General features: G+C 38.1%; 1 protein-coding gene across 1 annotated transcript; it reads left to right on the plus strand.

The window, feature by feature from the left end:
- The first annotated feature begins 415 nt into the window (after positions 1 to 415).
- LOC149031870 (uncharacterized) lies at positions 416 to 966 on the plus strand. Its single transcript, XM_089174348.1, has 2 exons — positions 416 to 668; positions 764 to 966. The coding sequence occupies exons 1-2, from the start codon at positions 416 to 418 to the stop codon at positions 964 to 966; spliced, it is 456 nt and encodes a 151-aa protein (XP_089030474.1).
- The last annotated feature ends 19,486 nt before the right edge of the window (positions 967 to 20,452 follow it).

Genomic DNA, 20,452 nt, shown 5'->3' on the forward strand with positions numbered 1-20,452 from the left:
AAACCCGGGAACGTCCGCGTAAAAAAATAAAAAAATAATACAAAAACTAAAATAGAAAAAATAACAATAAGAAAAACAATAGCGCAACCAACCAGCGTAGCCGACGTGGCCCGTGCCGATACATACACAAAGGAAATTAACGCCAGTGAATTTAGAAATGTAACGCTTCAAGCTTTTTGGAAAGAGGAACCAAATTTATGGTTCGTAATGTTGGAAAAGGAATTCGCGGCGTACAACATTAAATCGAATGCCGTAAAGGTTTCAGCGGTGGTAAGGAATTTGGATACCACGCTGATAAAAGAGGTATACGACATCTTAGCATCCCCCCCCCGAGCAATGTACGTACACACATTTAAAAGAAGCATTAATACACAGACTAACTGAATCCGACGAACAACGGCTAAGGCGATTATTAATGGGGATTGAATTAGGAGACAAAAAACCATCCGAACTCTGGAGAGAAATGAAACGCTTAGCAGGTGATAGTGTGAGTGAAAAAATGCTCGTAACTTTATGGATGCAAAGAATGCCAACCAGGGCACAAGAGATCCTGGCCATTGCAGACGAAAATACGTCACCCGCAAAGTTAGCGGAAATGGGTGACAAGATTCTCGAGAGAGAGCGTCTGCCGGAAACAGCCGCCATTTCGGAAGATGCGCCAATAGGAAGTGCCGCTCAAATAACAAGAAATCGCGAGGTGGCAGAATTCAGGCGGGAAATCGCGCAACTAACAGAGGAGATAAAAAACATTGATGCACGGCAGAAGAAAATACCGAAGTTTCCGCGGAAGATCCCAAAGTCGAAGCCGATCGTCAAGCACTCACCGAAACGATGACGGCCTATGTTATTACCATTGGAAATTCGCGGAACGATCGTGGAAGTGCAGATCCCCGTGCAAGTGGACAGGCCCGGATAAAAGATAGCCTTCGGAAAACTAGTGCAAGCGTCTTAAATAGAGGCGGTTGACGACGCGACGAAAAACCTGCGCCTCATGTTAAATGATAAGAAAACAGGAGCATGTTTTCTAATAGACACTGGTGCAGACGTCTCAGTCATTCCACGTACCTCGTTAAATGAAACTAAAGACAATACGTGTAAGTTATATGCGGCAAATGGTGCAGAAATAGAGACATTCAGAAAAAAACTTTTAAACTTAAATCTTGGACTACGTCGAGATTTTTCATGGAGATTCATTATAGTGAATGTTTCTAAAGCAATTATAGGCGCCGATTTCTTACATTTTTATAATTTACTACCAGATTTAAGAAACAAAAAATTGTTAGACGGCAATACATTGCTTTCTAGGAAAGCAGAATTAGTAAATATTGACTTTCCAACCATTTTGACCATTAACCCTTTGACTGCTACAGACGCATATATGCATCTGGCGGAAGCTATCGGTATGGACTAAGGACGCATATATGCGCTTTCTGTAAGTGTTCGGCATGGACTAAGGACGCATATATGCGTTTGTCAATTTTTCGAGCACCTACACAGAATTAATACCATTATGCGTCTGTGAGATACGTATAAATGCATTCCTTAGCAACGGCAATAAACAAATGCCAAAAATGCATTATATTATAATATATATATATATATATATATATTATATTATATTTATTAAATTTAGTTTTCCAGTTTATTGTTTTCTATTTTGTTACACAAATTTTAGTTTATTTTAAGTTTCAACGTCAATAATAAGGAATACTAAAAAATAATACTAATAAATAATTAATTCTAAAAAATAACGCTCTTGAATTATTTAATCTCGTACGAAAGTACGATTTATGCTTTGAGTAGTTCATCAACAGAGTTCAGTCTACCGAAAAAGTATTCAGTCCACAGCGATCGTTAGTACTCGCCGCGCGCCGTCCGTACGGACTGCATAGGCCAGGAGTGTTCAGCAGTCAAAGGGTTAATTGTAATAGTCCGTATTTAGAACTTTTTAGGGAGTACGCAGATTTAACGAAACCAACTTCAAGGAAATCCATCAGCCACACGGTGAAACATTATATAATCACAAAAGGTCCTCCGATAGCAAAGAGAGCAAGAAGACTAAATCCGGAGAAACTGCGAATCGCACAAGCCGAATTTCAGCAACTAGTCAACGAAGGAATCTGTTGTCCGTCCAAGAGTCAATAGGCGAGCCCTCGGCATATGGTACCAAAGAAAAATGGCGAATGGAGGCCATGTGAAGATTATAGACGATTAAATAGCGTTACGGTACCAGACAGGTACCCCATTCCACATGTACACGACGTCACGCAACAATTTCGTGACTGTAATATATTTTCCACAATAGATTTGTCTAGAGCATATCACCAAATTCCGTTGGCTGAGGAAGATATAGAAAAAACAGCGGTAACTACACCTTTTGGTTTGTTCGAGTACACAGTGATGCCTTTCGGTTTATGTAACGCGGCGCAAACATTCCAAAGGTTTATGAATATAGTATTAAGCAAGTTAGATTTCTGTGCCTGTTACATAGATGATATAATTGTAGGGTCTAAAAATAAGAAATCCCATGAAAAACATCTGCGTGCAATATTCGATAAACTTAGGCAGTATGGACTCACAATAAATATTTCAAAGTGCAATTTTTTTCAAAATAGCGTAAACTACTTAGGTTATAAGATAGATAATAAGGGTATAGCGCCGTTGAATGAGCGAGTCCACGCTATACAAAACTATACCAAACCAAAGACTGTTTCATATATGCGACGTTTCCTTGGGGTAGTAAATTTTTATAGGAGGTTCTTACCAAAGGCTGCAGAATGGCTTGACCCACTTAACAAATATATGATAGGTGCCAAGAAGCACGACAAAAGACCTATAAAAGGGAATCAAGCATCGGAAGAAGCTTTCAAAAAAGCCAAAGAAGCAATTGCCACAGCAACGTTATTGGCATATCCTAAAGAAAAAGCAGTATTAAAGTTGAAGACTGATGCTTCCGATAACGCAATTAGAGCAATATTAGAACAATGCTGCGATAACAAATGGGAACCACTAGGATATTTCTCAAGGAAACTAGAAAAAGCGCAAATTAGATATAGTGTGTATGATAGAGAATTATTAGCAATTTATAAGAGTTTAAAGTTTTTCAGATATTTTGTCGAAGGAAGAGAATTAATAATAGAGACTGACCATAAACCACTGTCATACGCTTTTAAGCAAAATACGGACAAAGCAAGCCCAAGACAAGCCAGACAGTCTGATTACGTAGGACAGTTTACTTCCACAATTTTTTACGTTGCTGGAAAAGACAATGTGGCAGCTGACGCTATGTCAAGACTGGAAACCATAGACATGCCAGTCCTAGTATCAACAGAAGAGCTTATGGCAAAGCAGCAAGAGGATGACGAACTAAAGAATATTTTGGCAGAAGAAAAATGGAACCTGCAAAAGATTTTCCTCGATAGCTCTGATAAGTACATATATGGCGACATAGAAGGAAAAAGCATAAGACCATACGTTTCAGTCTCTTTACGGAGGCAGATTTTTAAGAACGTACACAATTTGTCACATCCCAGCGGCAGAGTAACAAAACATCTTATAGAAAAAAGCTTCATGTGGCCGAAAATGAACAAAGATATCGCAGAATGGTCCAATACTTGTTTGGCATGCCAAAAGTGCAAAATAAGCCGTCATAAGAAACAGGTACCTTCAAAAATAGAAGTATTACAAGGACGTTTCGAACATGTACACAAAGATATAATAGGTCCATTACCAACGATTAAAAATATGAGATACTGCCTAACTATGATCGATAGGTTTACTCGATGGCCAGAAGCAATTCCAATGCCGGATACCTCAGCAGATACAGTGGCAACAACATTCTATTCGCAGTGGATTTCAAGATTTGGTTCTCCTATTACAATTACAACTGATCAAGGAACACAATTTGAAAGTCAACTATTTGAAGCGTTAACCAAATTAGTCGGAGCGAAAAGAATTAGAGCCACAGCATATCACCCTGCATCAAATGGAATGATAGAAAGATGGCATAGATCACTTAAAGCAGCAATAATGTGCCATGAAGAAAAAGACTGGGTAGGAATACTACCAACAGTGCTCCTTGGTCTACGCACAAGCCTAAAGGAAGATATAAAAGCTTCAGCTGCGGAACTGGTATATGGTGAAAACATCAGACTACCAGGAGAATTTTTCCTCAGCGAAGAACTATTACAAGATCCACACATATTCTTAGAAAAATTAAGACAACATATAAGACAAATCAGACCGATACCCACAGCGCACCATATCAAAAAGAAACATTTTATTCAGGATAGGTTGTATACATGTACGCACATATTTTTAAGGGTCGACGCTGTAAAAAAAACCATTAGAAGCGCCTTACGAAGGTCCATACGAAATTATACAAAGAATTACAGATAATATTTTCAAAATTAACTATAAAGGAAAACATATAAATGTATCTATTGAAAGACCAAAACCAGCGTTCGTCGAAAAAGATTGCAATACCGATTCGTATGTACCAATTATAACTTATTAAGTTAGGATAGAGATAGTGCAATATTCTTATATATTTTTTTATATATCTTTATATATTTTTATATTTTTATATTTTTATATACTTGTAAATATCTATAATTTTAAGTTTCGCATTTTATGTAATAAGAAAAATGCTCCGAAGGGAGTAATGTAGCGGTACGACCGAAGGTCGCGCCCTCTAAGGTTACTAGAAGGCTAGGGAACCAGGCTTACAAGAAGTAGTTACTAATCTGTACGTAGCCGTTGAGAAGTGTACAAGAAAGAAAAGCAAGTCGCATCCTTTAAATAAAAATCATAAAATAAAATTCAGTCTAATATTATCTTTACTATAGAGAAACCCTCTACATTTGTGTGGCGATACGTGCCTAGTGTATCGACGCGGCACACTGGCGCCCTTCCTCCCTATGCGGGTACTAGACTAACTAAACCCAAGTTGAACGTAACGGTCGAAATGTAAGTTAGTCCGATACATGGCGTCCACGAGTTTAGTTGTATCTTGTTAATAAATTTATATATTTTTGTTACTTAAATTGACGACTATCGCGTAAATCTCCAGATCAACTTTTTCCGTTGACCTTGTTCCCCACATAAATAATTGGTGCCGAAACCCGGGAATATCAAAAAAAAAAAAAATGGAAATTCAGGGAACAAAGACCGGTACAGCAAAAAATGGCGCAGATAGTCGAACAGAGAACATAGGACCAGAGATACAGGCAAGCGAATTTCGTAGCGTTAAATTAGCTCCTTTCATGAGAGACGAACCAACGCTATGGCTCATGATGCTAGAGCGTGAATTCGCAGCTTATAATGTACGCTCTGATGCCGTAAAAAGCGCAGAAGTTGTCCGATATTGGGATGTAGCGACCTTGAAAATTGTGGCGGACATAATTGCCACCACGTCTAACGATTCATATACTGAAATAAAGGAGGCAATGATCACACGCTTAACAGCGTCGGAAGAATCAAAATTTCGACAACTCCTTACAGGCTTGGAGCTAAAGAACAAAAAACCTTCAGTTCTGCTAAGAGAAATGAGATTATTAGCAGGAGACAATGTAAGTACCCAAGTCCTACAAACCCTATGGTTACAGAGATTGCCAACCAGAATACAGGAAGTACTAGCAGTCGTAGAAGACGTTGGTCTCGAACGTCTAGCAACCCTAGCCGATAAAACAATAGAAAGAACAGGGCATTATGAGCTAGCAACCATAGTTGACAAAAGCTCGGAAGACGAAACACCAAATAGAAAACTACATGACGAAATGGCACAGCTCACAGAAAAAATGGCCCACCTGGAAACCGTAGTAAGAGGTAAATATCATAGCAGACAATATAATCGACCAGTTTATCATTCCAGGAATAGATCAAGATCTAGGAGTCGTAATAGGAATAGACCATGCTATTTCCATGCAAAATTTGGCGAAAAGTCATGGAGATGTCGTAAACCTTGTAACTGGACCGGCCCAGATCAGCGAAAACAGGGAAACTAGATACACCATCTAATATTGAGGCGATTGGAGATGGTGCACAGAGACAAAGCCGCCTCATAATTCCAGACAGAATATCCGGAATAAGATTTTTGATAGACACAGGCGCTGATATATCTGTTATCCCAAAAACATCTGGTGACAGGAGAACATTAGACAGCGAATATAACCTATATGCTGCAAACGGTTCAACCATTCATACGTATGGTAAAAAAGTACTTTCATAAACCTAGGCTTACGTAGACAACTTATATGGAAGTTCACAGTTGCAAAAACAACAAGAGCAATTTTGGGAGTAGATTTCCTAGGATATTATAATTTACTGGTGGACATAAAAAATAAAAAATTGATTGATGGCAAAACGCAACTTTCTAGCAGAGGTGAAATTAGCAATTCCAGTCACCCCACAATTACTACGATCAATAGCAGTAGTGGATGTCACGAGCTGCTAAGGAAATTCGTGGCGATCACCAAGCCAAACTTCACCAATAGTACAAAGCATCGAGTTCAACATTACATAGTAACTAAAGGCCCTCCAATTACAGAAAAAGCGAGACGTCTTCCACCCGAAAAACTTAAAGCTGCAAAAACAGAATTCGAATTAATGTTAAAACAAGGTATTTGTCAACCGTCAAAAAGTCAATAAGCTAGTCCTTTACATATGGTAAGGAAGAAAACTGGAGAATGGAGACCATGCGGTGACTACCGTAGGCTCAATAGTATAACTCAACCCGATAGGTATCCTCTTCCTCATATACACGACTTTACACATCAGTTAGAAGGCTCAAAAATATACTCAGTTTTAGATCTCGCTCGTGCTTATCATCAAATTCCCATAGCTCCTGAAGACAGAGAAAAAACAGCATTAATTACATTATTCGGTTAACTCGAATATCTGGTAATGCCTTTTGGTTTATGCAATGCAGCACAATCTTTCCAGAGATTTATGGACACGGTATTACGTAACCTTCACTACTGTTATTGCTATATAGATGACATATTAATAGCTTCTAAATCAGTAGAAGAACATTACCAACATCTACAAACAGTATTTAAAAGATTAGAAGAGTACGGTTTATCTATAAATATAGACAAATGCATATTGGCAAAAGAAAAAGTCAGGTATTTAGGTTTTGAAATAAGCTCTGCTGGTATGGCACCGTTGACAGAACGAGTTCAGGCAATTCAGGATTACCCCAAACCTAAAACGATAACAGACCTAAGACGTTTTCTAGGTATACTAAATTTCTATAGGAGGTTTATACCTAAAGCAGCAGAAACTCATATATTGCTAAACTCCTTACTAACTGGAACAAAAAAAGAGACAAACGTCCGATAAAATGGACTCCACTCGCAGAAGAAGCATTTGAGTTATGTAAAAAACAAATATCAGATACATCACTGCTACACTATCCTAAGGAAAACGCAAAACTACGATTATCAACTGATGCTTCAGACAAAGCGATTGGAACTGTCTTGGAACAATTGGAAAATGACGAATGGAAACCTCTCGGATTTTTCTCTAGAAAACTCGAAAAAGCTGAACTCAAATATAGCACTTATGATCGAGAACTTTTAGCCATCTACAAAAGTATAAAATTTTTCAAACATCTTCTAGAAGACCAAGACATAACTATACACACCGACCATAAACCGTTGACTCAAGCTTTTCACCAGAAATCCGACAAAGCCACTCCAAGACAATTAAGACACCTAGATTATATCGGCCAATTTACAACAAAAATAGTACATATAACAGGCCAAAATAACCAAATAGCAGACACGCTATCAAGAATCGAGCAAATTGACATGCCAACCATAATCTCCACTGAAGAACTCATCAGAGAACAAACTACAGATGAAGAACTTCAACAGATTTTAAAGGGAAGCATGCCTATGTGGAAGCTGTACAAAATTAGAATAAACGATTCAAACTCCTACCTGTATTGTGACATAGAGAAAGATGATATACGTCCATACGTACCGAACAGTCTACGTAAAAGAATTTTCAATGCCACCCATAACTTATCGCATCCCAGTGGTAGAAACACCAAGAGAATCATCGCGAAAAGTTTCGTATGGCCAAAAATGAACGCAGACATCAGAGAATGGAGTAGAACATGCATTAAGTGCCAGAAAAGCAAAATACAACGCCATAATAAAATCACTCCGAAAAAAATAGAGGTACCCAAGGGACGATTCGAACACATACATATAGATATCGTAGGACCATTACCACCATCAAAAGGATATACATATTGTCTTACAATGATAGATCGTTTTACAAGATGGCCTGAAGCCACTCCAATAAAAGATATAACAGCTGACACAGTAGCAACCGCATTATATAGCACATGGATCGCTAGATTTGGAGCTCCGGTTACGATTACTACAGACCAAGGTACACAATTCGAATCTCAATTATTTAATGCACTGACTAAACTTTTAGGTTGCACGAGAACTCGCACAACAGCTTATCATCCAGCTTCAAATGGAATAATAGAGCGATGGCATCGATCTCTCAAAACAGCTATAATTTGTAGCGGTTCAACAGAATGGGTTGATATTTTACCAACAGTTTTATTAGGTTTACGTACTAGCTATAAGGAAGATTTAAAAGCAAGCGCAGCAGAAATGCTATATGGAGTAACGCTAAGACTTCCCGGAGAATTTTTTCTAAATGAAGAGCTACCAGATAATCCACAGATGTATATAGAAAAATTCAGAGAACATATGAGAAGAATACGTCCTGTACAAACAGCACATCATATAAAAGGCAAACCTTTCGTACACAAAACCTTGTACAGCTGCACCCATGTTTTTGTAAGAGTAGACGCAATGAAAAAGTCATTAGACGCACCATACGAAGGACCATTTCCAATAATAGAAAGACTGACAGATCATGTTTTTAAAGTAGATTACAAAGGAATAGCAACAAATATGTCTACAGAACGTTTAAAACCAGTATTTTTTGAAAATTTACAAGAAAAGAAAACTGTGCAATTTAAAACTTATTAGGTACCAAAGATTATTAACCTCAAAGACTGTACATACTGTTGAGAATAAGATAGGTAAAATGTTAGGGAGGGAGTGGTTGTGGCGATACGTGCCTAGTGTATCGACGCGGCACACTGGCGCCCTTCCTCCCTATGCGGATACTAGACTAACTAAACCCAAGTTGAACGTAACGGTCGAAATGTAAGTTAGTCCGATACATGGCGTCCACGAGTTTAGTTGTATCTTGTTAATAAATTTATATATTTTTGTTACTTAAATTGACGACTATCGCGTAAATCTCCAGATCAACCTTTTCCGTTGACCTTGTTCCCCACAATTTGCTCATACAGTGGCACCATCTATTAGAAGTAAAAGTAGTTACTAGTCTTTACGAGCGGTCTCTTCCGCTTTGTCACCCTCACTCTCGACTGTGGCGTTGCACAGATAGCACGTGCCTTTATCAGTTTGGTTGTACAGGACACAATAAAGCTGCAACTATGTTTCAGAACAATATATAATTACAGTGTGATATATTATAATATTGTAGCTATCCTTCCTGATTTTTCACATATTAAAACAATCCATCAATAATAAAAAAAAAATTACAAAAAAAGACGCTTGCGTGTAAACGCAAGGCAATCTCGCCGTGAAGGGCATAGTACGAGGGCGGATTGATATTGAAGCTACCTAGCGCTAGATAGCAGCACAAACAAAAAAACTTTCTTTTTTAGAAATTGCGATCTGTCAAACGTCAGCTGTTAAAATTTCACCCAAATTCATCGATTAGTTTATTTGTTGTAGTCGTTTAAAGTAAGCAACTTTTGTGTTTTTTGAAAAATGAAAAAAAGTGAATTTCGTGCAGTGATTAAACACTATTATTTGAAAGGGAAAACGGCGAAAGAGACAAAAGAAAAGCTTGATAAACAATACGGTGAGTCTGCTCCGTCAGATTACATGGTAAAATATTGGATTGCTGAATTTAAACGCGGCTGAACAAGCACTGCAACAATACCATCAACAGAAAAGCCAAAAGAGGTGATTACTTAAGAAAATATCAAGAAAATCTTTGATATCGTTATGAATGATCGCCGAGTCAAGTTACGTGAAATTATTGAAATGGTAAACATATCATATGAACGTGTGTTCAACATTTTGCATGAACATTTGCATATGAAAAAGCTATCGGCAAGATGGGTGCCGCGTTTGCTCAGTGTCGAACAAAAACGAGTTCGACAGACCACTTCACAGCGGTGTTTGGACATGATAAAGAGCAATCTTGTTGATTTTTGGCGTCGATTAATAACTGTTGATTAAACGTGGGTCCACCACTACACACCTGAAACCAAAAATCAATCGAAACAATGGGTGGAACATGGTGGAAGTGCTCCGAAGAAGGCGAAGACAGTGAAATCGGCTAGCAAGGTTATGGCCACTATATTTTGGGATGCACACGGAATATTGCTCATCGATTATCTTGAAAAAGGATCCACAATCACAGGAAAGTATTATCGTGTATTATTGTATCAATTGATTGATGAAATCAAGAAAAAACGACCACATTTAAAGAAGAAAAAAGTGCTCTTTCTTCAACTTCCTCTCCAAGCTACATATAGTGTATACTGTAATATAAAGATTAGCAGAGCGTGTGAAAAGAATGTGAAAATAGCGCGCAAAGATCTTCTCATTTCTTTACCACTTCATTTAATATTTATTTAAAAAGAAAAAAAAGCTGGTACATTTTAGATGTATAGCTGTTTAATACATAGAAAATAATAATAAAAGTTGGAATCGATTCATAAATTTGTTTAAAAAAAAATTTTAGCTTGAACAAAAATTTAAAAGGTGCATTAAATTATTAAATACATATCAAAAAAACAAAATTGCGAAGACGGGTAGAGTCCCGCATGATAAGCCAGCTAATAAATATTACAAGTGTCATACCTCCGTCAAAGTTTTAACGGTTATTTGTATATTATGTGAAAATGTATATCATGCAAGTGATTTACTAAAACTGAAAAATACAAAAATTCTTAGTGAAACTTTAATAATTTGCTCAGAGTATGCACATGTAAATCTAACCTCACAAATTGATGAACAAATTCTAAACGATGATGCAAAAATGATCATTGCCCAAATAAAAATAATAAGTAAAGAAGAAATAAAAGAACGAATTCTTAGAGAAATAAATAATGAGAAAGAAAATGAACATGAAGAAACTATGTATGAGGATCGTACAGAATTGGAGACACTAAGAATTGAAAATAAACTATTGAAAGAGTTTAATACTGAAATGCAAGAAAAGAATTCATTACTCAAAGAAATGCTTAATACTAAAAAAACAAATGAGAATGATTCTGTAGACAAGAAAAGTTATGCAAATATAGTGACAACACCCAAAACTCAACCAAAAAGTATACAAAGAATAATAATCAAGAAAAATAATGAAAGTAAAGAAAACATAGATCAAATTAACAAATATTTGTCACATTATTTAGTCAGGGAAAAGACAATTCAAACAAAGAGAGTACAAGTAAAGGAAGGAAAAGAAATAATAGTAAATTGTTTGACTGAAGAAAGCGAAAATAAAGCTCTCAGAATTTTGAATAACAAGCTTGCACAAATTTGCGAAATTGAAAAAGAAACTATGTCTAAACCAAAAATTAAAGTTGTAGGAGTAGATAATTGTGAAAATATGAGTAATGAAGATCTACAAGACGATATCAATACAAAAAATTTTAAAGATATGGACGGAAAGTGCGTAGTGTTACATTCTTATAAAAATATAAAAAACAAGTCACAAACAGCAATTATCGAAGTTACACCTAATTTGTACAAGCATATTAGAGAAAATAAAAGTAAAATATTTGTAAGATATCAAAACTGCAAGATACAATTAATGTTAAGCCGTGCTTCAATTGTGGACGATTTGGTCATAATGGGTCTAAATGTAGAAATGAAACAAGATGCTTGAAATGTGCTGGTTCCCATAAAACCATGCAGTGCCTAACACAAACTTTTACTTGTGCCAACTGTCTCTACAGTAATAGTAACTACAATACTAATTTTGAGGTTAACCACGTGCCTAATGACGGTGAGAAATGCAAAATTTTAAAAACATAGAAAAATAGGTCTATAGACATAACCGATTATCTTATAAAACCTATTTTACCGAGATATGTAGGTAAGGTAAACTACTTAAATCAACGAGCAATAGTTACAAGTTCGTCTATTGCACCTGTATTATCATTATAAGACTCAAATCCAGTAACACAAGTGACTAAGCCAAACAAAAAATATGCAACAAGAAATTAACTTAGATAATTTTATACAGCGTTATTGGATAGGTTTAGCTCGCGTTTAGAGCCGCCTATTTCTCATTAGTCGCTCAACTTCGTAAAAGTTCGGCTACTCTCGTAACAGAGACTCGAGCATGTGCGTGAGTGTGTGAGAGGCAATTGCTGAGTGTAGTCAGTCTAAATCTTCGTCTTCGTCCGGGAAGTATTGTTAAGCGAGTATACGAGTAACCTACAATAAATATATTCTAAGCTATATTCTCTGAACAATTATTATTCTGTGCCCCTTTCCCTCGCAGATAACCGAAAAGATCAAACAAGCGTAAATATGAAATAGAAAATTTACAGGCGTTTGACAAAAGTATCATTGATAATAGAAATTTTATCTTATGTGTTAACATTAGAAATATTATAATGCTAATTTTAATAAACTTGAAGTGTTCGTTGAAAGCTTGCCTGGTAAACCAAAAGTCATAGTGTGCACAGAGCCTTGGAAAATAACATGTGTCGATTATTATCGACTACCTGGATATGTAATCTATTACAATGAAAGCTAAATAAACATAGCAGATGGCGTAGTTATATATATTAAAGATGATACAACTGAAAGTACTGAAATTGTAACGATAGATAGACTAAGTATTCTTTATTCAAATATTGTATTAGATAATAATGAAAGCTTGCAGGTCTCAGCAGTGTATAGATGTCATGATGTACGTAAGGCAGAATTTGTATTTAGTATTAAATAATATTTAAGTAAAAACGTAAGTGTTAAAAATCACCTCGTAATAGGTAGTACTAGATGCCAAGTATAAATATGAAAAAGAAATGGTTAATAGAAGTTGCAACAATCCAAAACTTTTGTGAGATTTTATAAATACTAAATTGGACAAAAATAGGAAGAAATCAGATAAGATAAATGACATTAACCATGAAAATAAAAAAAATAGTAAATCCGATACAAATTGCAAATATAATGAATACTTTCTTTTGTTAAATAGGATCAGACTTAAGCAGTAAAATTAAGCCACCTAATAACGTGAATTTAAGGCTACCTGAAACAAACTCAAAAATTATACTTTTTGAGCCAACTGATGTTTATGAAATAAGCACAATTATAAAAAACATGAAAAACAAAGCTGGTGGGGTTGACAATATTAATACCGAAACCATAAAAACCCTATCTATTTTCTTAAGTAAACCTTTAGAGCATATTTTTAATTTGTGTGTTGAGAAATCGATTTTGCCTAATACACTTAAAATTGCAGATGTTATTCTCATTTATAAGACAGGAGATAATGTTGAATGAAAGAATGTTTTTTCGCACTCTTAAATTCTCGCGCGCCTGCGTGCGCAGCTATGGGGTGGGGATTCGAGATGCGGGGTACGACTGGTCGTCGGCGACGGCTCGGAAACTTTGTGAAATTAGTCAGTCGTCCTACGAGTTTTGTAACAAGCGGAAGTGGAAATAATAGTCTAATAAATTTTTGTCAAGTTCTTTTGTCTTCTATAATTCACTATTTTTGTTACCGTGTTATATCCTAAATCCCTTCACTTATTCTCTGCGCGGATACTTCTATAAAACGATAGAAGTGTCACAAGAGATAAATTAAATGCATCTAATTATAGACCGATATCGCTCATATCGAACAAAAAAATTTTGAAAAAAATAGCTTATGACAGGGTATATAAATTTTTAAATAAATCTAAAATTATTTCAGATCGACAGTATGGTTTTGTAAAAAATCAAGGTACAACGGATGCTCCTTACAATATAGTTAATATAATTTATAACAAGCTGGACCAAAGCAAACCGATAATAGCAACTTGTCTTGATTTGGCCAAGACTTTTGACACTGTCAATAATGAAATATTACTTCAAAAACTATAAAAGTATGGAATTAGAGGAAAAGTCTTGAATTTATTTACCAGTTATCTTACGGATAGACAGCAAAGGGTAAAAATACTAAATGTTACTAGTGCGTATAAAACAATATTAACTGGTGTGCTTCAAAGAAAAATATTGGGTCCTTTGTTGTTTATTATATACGTCAATGACCTCCTGATTGATATGCCAAAGGAAGCGATAATATCTTACGCTGATGATACAGTCATCATTTCTGATTATGTCACGTTGTCTGCTGCTCAAGACAAGATGAACGTTTTGCTAAAAAAAAGTAGATGTTTAGCTAGCTCTGAATAAATTGCCTTTAAATATTCAAAAGACTTTCTTTATAACTTTAGGATGTAATCGTGATAGCGTACCTCTGACGACTGATATTAAAATTCCAAATCAAGTGATAAACAGAGTCGAAAGTGGTAGATACCTAGTAGTACATTTTGATTTTAAGGGGACCTTCTACTCTGTAATTTTTAAAAAGTTAAATTTTTTTTTTTTTACATTTTTTGAATGTATATATATATGTAGAAATATTGTGTTAAAATTTCAAAAAAGATCTGATGTCTCTAACTACATTTTTTTGCTGCCTGAACGTTACTATCTCGGACCGCTCTCCTAAACGTTTGGCGCGCACGGTTCTTATATCGGCTACGAAGACTCCAAGACTTCTAAAATGCTGCTTTATTATCATCCATACGGTGAAGATTTCATTGTTAAAAAGTTGAAGTGTATTTTGCATGTGTCAAAACATATTTTTAAGCGCGCTAATAAGGCAAGAAAAGCTCTCATACTGTACGATCCAAAAGGATCATACGGTAATTAGCAGTATTCAAAATTCGCGCGCATCCACCTCCATCGATTAAAGGTCTCGATCGATACTCATGGTGAGCATCGATCAACTACTAGTAACTACCGAAGCGCCCCTCTAGTCACCCCCACCTCTCGCCTCCCCACTTCTTACATCCAGTCCGTACACCCTGCGGGGCCAGTACAAAAGGACATTCTTCCAGTCCATTATAGAAAGCCTGTGAATACATATCAAATCAAAGGAATTAAGTTAAGTTAGTTAAGGAACGTAAGCGAAGCGAACGAGAGGTGAGATCTTTCCATTATATACATTTTATATCGACGGTATTTTCCCGCGTGGTAATACCACGTGGTGGACTCTCATTTTTATAATTAAACAACATCCAGGGTTTTTATGCCGCAAGGCTTTTCCCTGACGAGCCAATAAAAAAGGCATTGTTTCTTTGTTTGGCTCAACCACGTGTTTTATTTTACACCTTAATCTAATCCTTTATTCTCCACTTCATAGCATATAAGTAATGATCAGAGGAATTTTCATTGAAGAATCTTTGGTCAGAACATTTTGGTGCAATCCTGTAAGGTGCGAGTTCCCGACTTCTGATTTACGAAGCAGTGAATAGACTATCACCATACCGGGCAAACCGATTAGAGAACAACGAAGTCGAGGGAGTCCGCCATCTTGTGAACATCTACACCGTTCAGCGGAGGCAGCATCACGAAAAATCTAGAAGCGAGATAAGTAGTTTTAATTACCCGTGCGTACGCCTATGCGTACACACCCTCATTTACTAATATATATCTCAAGGGAAATTGCGTCTTCGAACCCCGTAGAAGTCCGCAATTTCTTATATATCTATGCATTACGCTCATTTTCTCTGTAAAATTCACATCTCAATATCGAAAAGACTTATAGAACTTAATTTCTAAATTTGAACGGATACACGATATATAATCGAATGTTATTCTCCATCTCGGAAAACGCTTTATTCTCGTACAAAGAACGATAAGATTTCGGCGGCTTCACCGCCACGCCACCTTCCTTTATTTGAACGGTCGACTAGAACGAAGACGCCGTGACGTCATCGCCGGACATCCCATCTATCGGCATACAGCTAGCGACGATCGCATACCCCCTCCATCGGGCTACCACTGACAATAAACGGACACCCCCTCCAACGATTTACGGCAGCAGGACCGTACTCGCGTGATCAAGAACCCAACGCGCGGTCATATACTCGTGCAAAAGAAATTTTTATAATATCATAAATTCATTTGAGTAGATTTCGAAGAGTAGAATAGTTAATAACGGTTCGTGATGGCATCGCAAAAGCAGCTCGGACAGCTCGAACAAAAACGGCTAGTTTTAGAATTGGGTTTAACGCACGTCGAAAATCTAATCAATGAAGGAAATCTAAATAAGCAGGAAATAAGAAGGAGTTACGAACGACTTGCACCACTAGTAGAGAAATACGAAACCTTGTATGAAAAGTGCGTTACTGCTATCAACGAAGCAGGAGGAGTCGATAGTTTAACTCCAATCATAGAGAGATATTGCGCGATCGGAGACAAACTTCATTCAAACGATACCGCCACAGTTAACAACCCGAATAACGCTGACGAAAGCAACGATATCACGAAAACCCGCGATCAACAAATACCATTACGGCGCATTGAGATCCCGCAATTCGACGGGAATATAGGGAAATGGATCCCATTTAAATCCAGCTCTTTAACCCTCGTAGACACGCGTAGTGATATATCGGATTTAGAAAAACACGTATACCTTCGCGACTCCCTTCGCGGCGAAGCCCTTCAAACGATCGAGCATTATCAATTAACTGGGGAAAAATATAAGGACGCGTGGGGAGCTTTACTGAAGGCGTTCGATGTGCCACGGATACTATTAGCTCGGGTAATCGACGCGTTAATCGACATATCCCGACCGAAGGCCGGATCAGCAAAGGACGTAACGGCATTCTTGAACGAACTGCGTTCTCACATCTCCACACTCGAGACATATAATGTAAGTTCGGTGGTCTGGCCAGTACGCCTCGCTGAACGCGCGTTACCCCCCGAAATGCTACAAGAATGGAATAAACAGATAGATTCCGACGAATATCCGACTATCGAGCAATTCTTTAATTTTTTAACCCGATATGCGCGTGCGTGTGCTCCGCTGAAAACGTCATCAACGTCCGCGAACCTCGAGCCCCGCGCAAAACGTAGATATCCCGAGACGATGACTTTACGACCGCGAAAGCGACAGGATACCTATACAACGCGTACGTTCCATGCTCAGACTCTGGCTAATTGTGTTCTTTGCAAAAGAGATGAACATTTTGCATACCGGTGCCCCCGATATTATGACATGACGATACAGGACAGACTTACAACGATTCAACAGTACGAATTATGTCAGAATTGCTTACGGAAGCACCGGGAACCATGTAGAGCCTCGCGTTGTCGGATATGTCACCAGGCCCATCACACGTCATTACATATAGATAATGACGAGCATGAGATCACGAAACAGGAGAGCCACACTCTCGCGAAGAAGGAGACCGCGTCGACATCGCAATGAACCCACCCTCACGCGGCTAACACCGAGTCTCATGTCAATTCGCACGGTGCACCGAATCAATTTCTCCTGAGTATCATGTATCGTGTAAGAAAGGAAGACGGAACTCTCAGACAACGTCGGGCGGTATTAGATACGCGTGCCGCCGCACACTTCATTACTGAGAATTTCGCGAAAGAGTCACACTTACTGATCAAATCATATTCGAGTTCCATGCACGCTATCAACTATACCGGAACTCGATCAAAAGACGTTATCGAGATAACCATTCGATCATTAGACGATAAATATAGGCGGAACTTTTCGCTACTCATCGTTCCTAAGATAACGCGATCGAATTTAGTAAACAAAATAGAAGGCAAAGTCATTATGTCTAAGTTGCGAAACACTATGAATCGTAAAGATATATCGTGCGTGTTCCCTTCGGCGAAGAAAGCCACGATTACAGTCACCTACGCGGTATAGTCAGTTCCGTAATCTCCGGAAGAAATTACACGCGAATATCGAACTCCGGAAGGAATATGAACAGATTAAACATAAATACATCGATTTAGGATATATGTCGATCGTCAAAAACGAACCTATAGGAAGTTGCTATCTTCCCCACCACGCGGTTATCAAATCAGCTAGCACGACAACAAAGGTACGGGTCGTATTCGACGCCTCCGCGAAAAATGATAAGAGACTTTCTCTCAACGACACCTTATTAGTCGGACCTACAATACAAGACACATTAGTAGAACATTTATTACGATTCCGGACATATCGGTACGTATTAACAGCGGATATTGAGAAAATGTATCGGCAAATATTGATTCATCCAGACGATCGTCAATATCAACGGATATTTTGGTGACATAACGAACAGATTCGCACGTTCGAACTTAATACGGTAACATTCGGAATAGCGTCAGCACCGTTTCTTGCCATACGAACCATCAAACAACTCGCGAAGGATAAAGGGGCTAATTATCCACTCGAAGCCGAAATACTTAACCGCGATCTATACGTAGACGACCTCATTACGGGAACTAATAATATCGAAACCCTCGGAAGGATACGCGATCAGACTATTGAAATGTTAAAACGAGGCGGTCTTAATATATGACAGTGGGCGTCTAACTTCCGACCGGTACTCGAAAATTTAGACATAAAAAACATCGATGTCGAGCTCTGCTCTGGGGAAAATCCTATTTTAAAGACACTCGGTATTTCATGGAACGCACATCATGATTGTTTAATTTACTCCGTCGCGCCAGTAGATATTCGCGAAAGAATTACCAAGCGACGAATTTTATCCGAAGTCGCAAGGATCTTTGATCCACTCGGACTTCTAGGACCCGTCATTCTAACAGCCAAAATCTTCATCCAAGACTGCTGGAAAACACATATCGACTGGGATGAATCGGTACCCAATACGTTACACACCTCGTGGATAAAGTTCGCAGAACAATTGACATTAATTGACAGTTTAACGATAGAAAGACGCGTCACTCTCGACGACCCGATTGACGTGCAGGTGCATGGTTTTTGTGACGCGAGTCAATCTGGTTACGGCGACTGCTTATATGTAAGATCGCGAGATAAATTCAGTAACACATATGTACGTCTACTTTGCGCAAAAGGTCGTGTGGCTCCCCTGAAGGATACCACTATACCACGTTTAGAGTTGCGGAGCATTAACACTCGCGCGATTATATAGAGAAGTCCGAACTGCCGGCGGATTGAAACCCGACAAGATAACCTTTTGGTCCGATTCAATGATTGTACTAGGTTAGCTGAAAAAGATACTCCAGTACGTTAAAAATATACTCGGCAAATCGCGTACGCGAAATACAAGAAATCTGTGTAGGTATCACATGACAACATGTGCGATCCGGAGACAACCCAGCGGACGCTTTATCGAGGAGAATGCTTCCGCGCGATTTCCTAAAAGAACGATGCATGGAAAGGGAATTTTTCTAATTGCCGGACGTAAAGAGATTATCGGTATTAACGACGTGAATTGAATCAAGAAGCATATTTCAGCGATTCTCTAGTTACACGCGATTATTAAAAATTGTAACTCGATGCTGACGATGGCTTAAAACTAACTCATATAAGGGAGAATTGTCTACCGCAGAAATAACAGAAACGGAACAACGCGTTTTTTAAAATCGTCCAAGACTTACAATGTCACGCCGAAAGAGAAAGGTGAAAACAGCGGGGGGAGTCAAGAGCGCAAGGCTCGCCGCGTTAAATCCGATTCTTGACGAAGAAGGTTTAATTTTAGTGGGGGGTCGAGTGCAGAACGCAAATTTAAGTTTCCACGATAAATGTCCGGTATTATTGCCCTCACATCACCACCTCACCGATCTCATCCGAAAGCTCCATGAACAAAACTTTCACGCCGGTATACAGATTACCCTCTATGCCCTTCGACAACGTTTTTGACTCCTCGACGGTAAGAATCAAGTGCGAAGAATCGTGCGTCATTGCGTACATGGCATTCGATTCCGTGCATCCGGCATCTAGTATAAAATGGGGAATTCATCAAGCTCGCGAGTGCAGGAAGCCACTGCATTCTGCCACGTCCGAGTAGATTTCTTCGGTCCAATCTTCGCGAAAGAAAAAAAGTACCGTAATAAAGGTCGCGTTAAAATATACGGGTGCATCTTCCTCTGCATGACTATCCAGACTGTACACATCGAATTAGTCAGCGATCTGACTACAGATGCCTTTTTGGCCGCTTTCCGGCGGTTTGTAAGTTGAAAACTATTCCCACTCACGTTTATTCTGATAATGGAACCAACTTCGTCGGGGCTAATACCCAGTTAAAGAAACTGTATGCCTTGCTCGAGTCGGACGAGTATAAGGCGAAGAGCCATGATTTCGC

Source organism: Polistes dominula, unplaced genomic scaffold (assembly GCF_049000335.1).
Source record: "Polistes dominula isolate Pdom_NZ unplaced genomic scaffold, Pdom_raw_medaka contig_83, whole genome shotgun sequence".
Taxonomy (NCBI): Eukaryota; Metazoa; Arthropoda; class Insecta; order Hymenoptera; family Vespidae; genus Polistes; species Polistes dominula.

What these genes read in the sequence shown, in the direction of transcription:
- LOC149031870 (XM_089174348.1), top strand. Translation starts at nt 416, where the DNA reads ATGGGGATTGAATTAGGAGACAAAAAACCATCCGAACTCTGGAGAGAA. An exon ending in GGAAGATGCGCCAATAGGAA is followed by an intron (nt 669 to 763) that starts GTGCCGCTCAAA and finishes GATGCACGGCAG; the next exon opens with AAGAAAATACCGAAGTTTCC.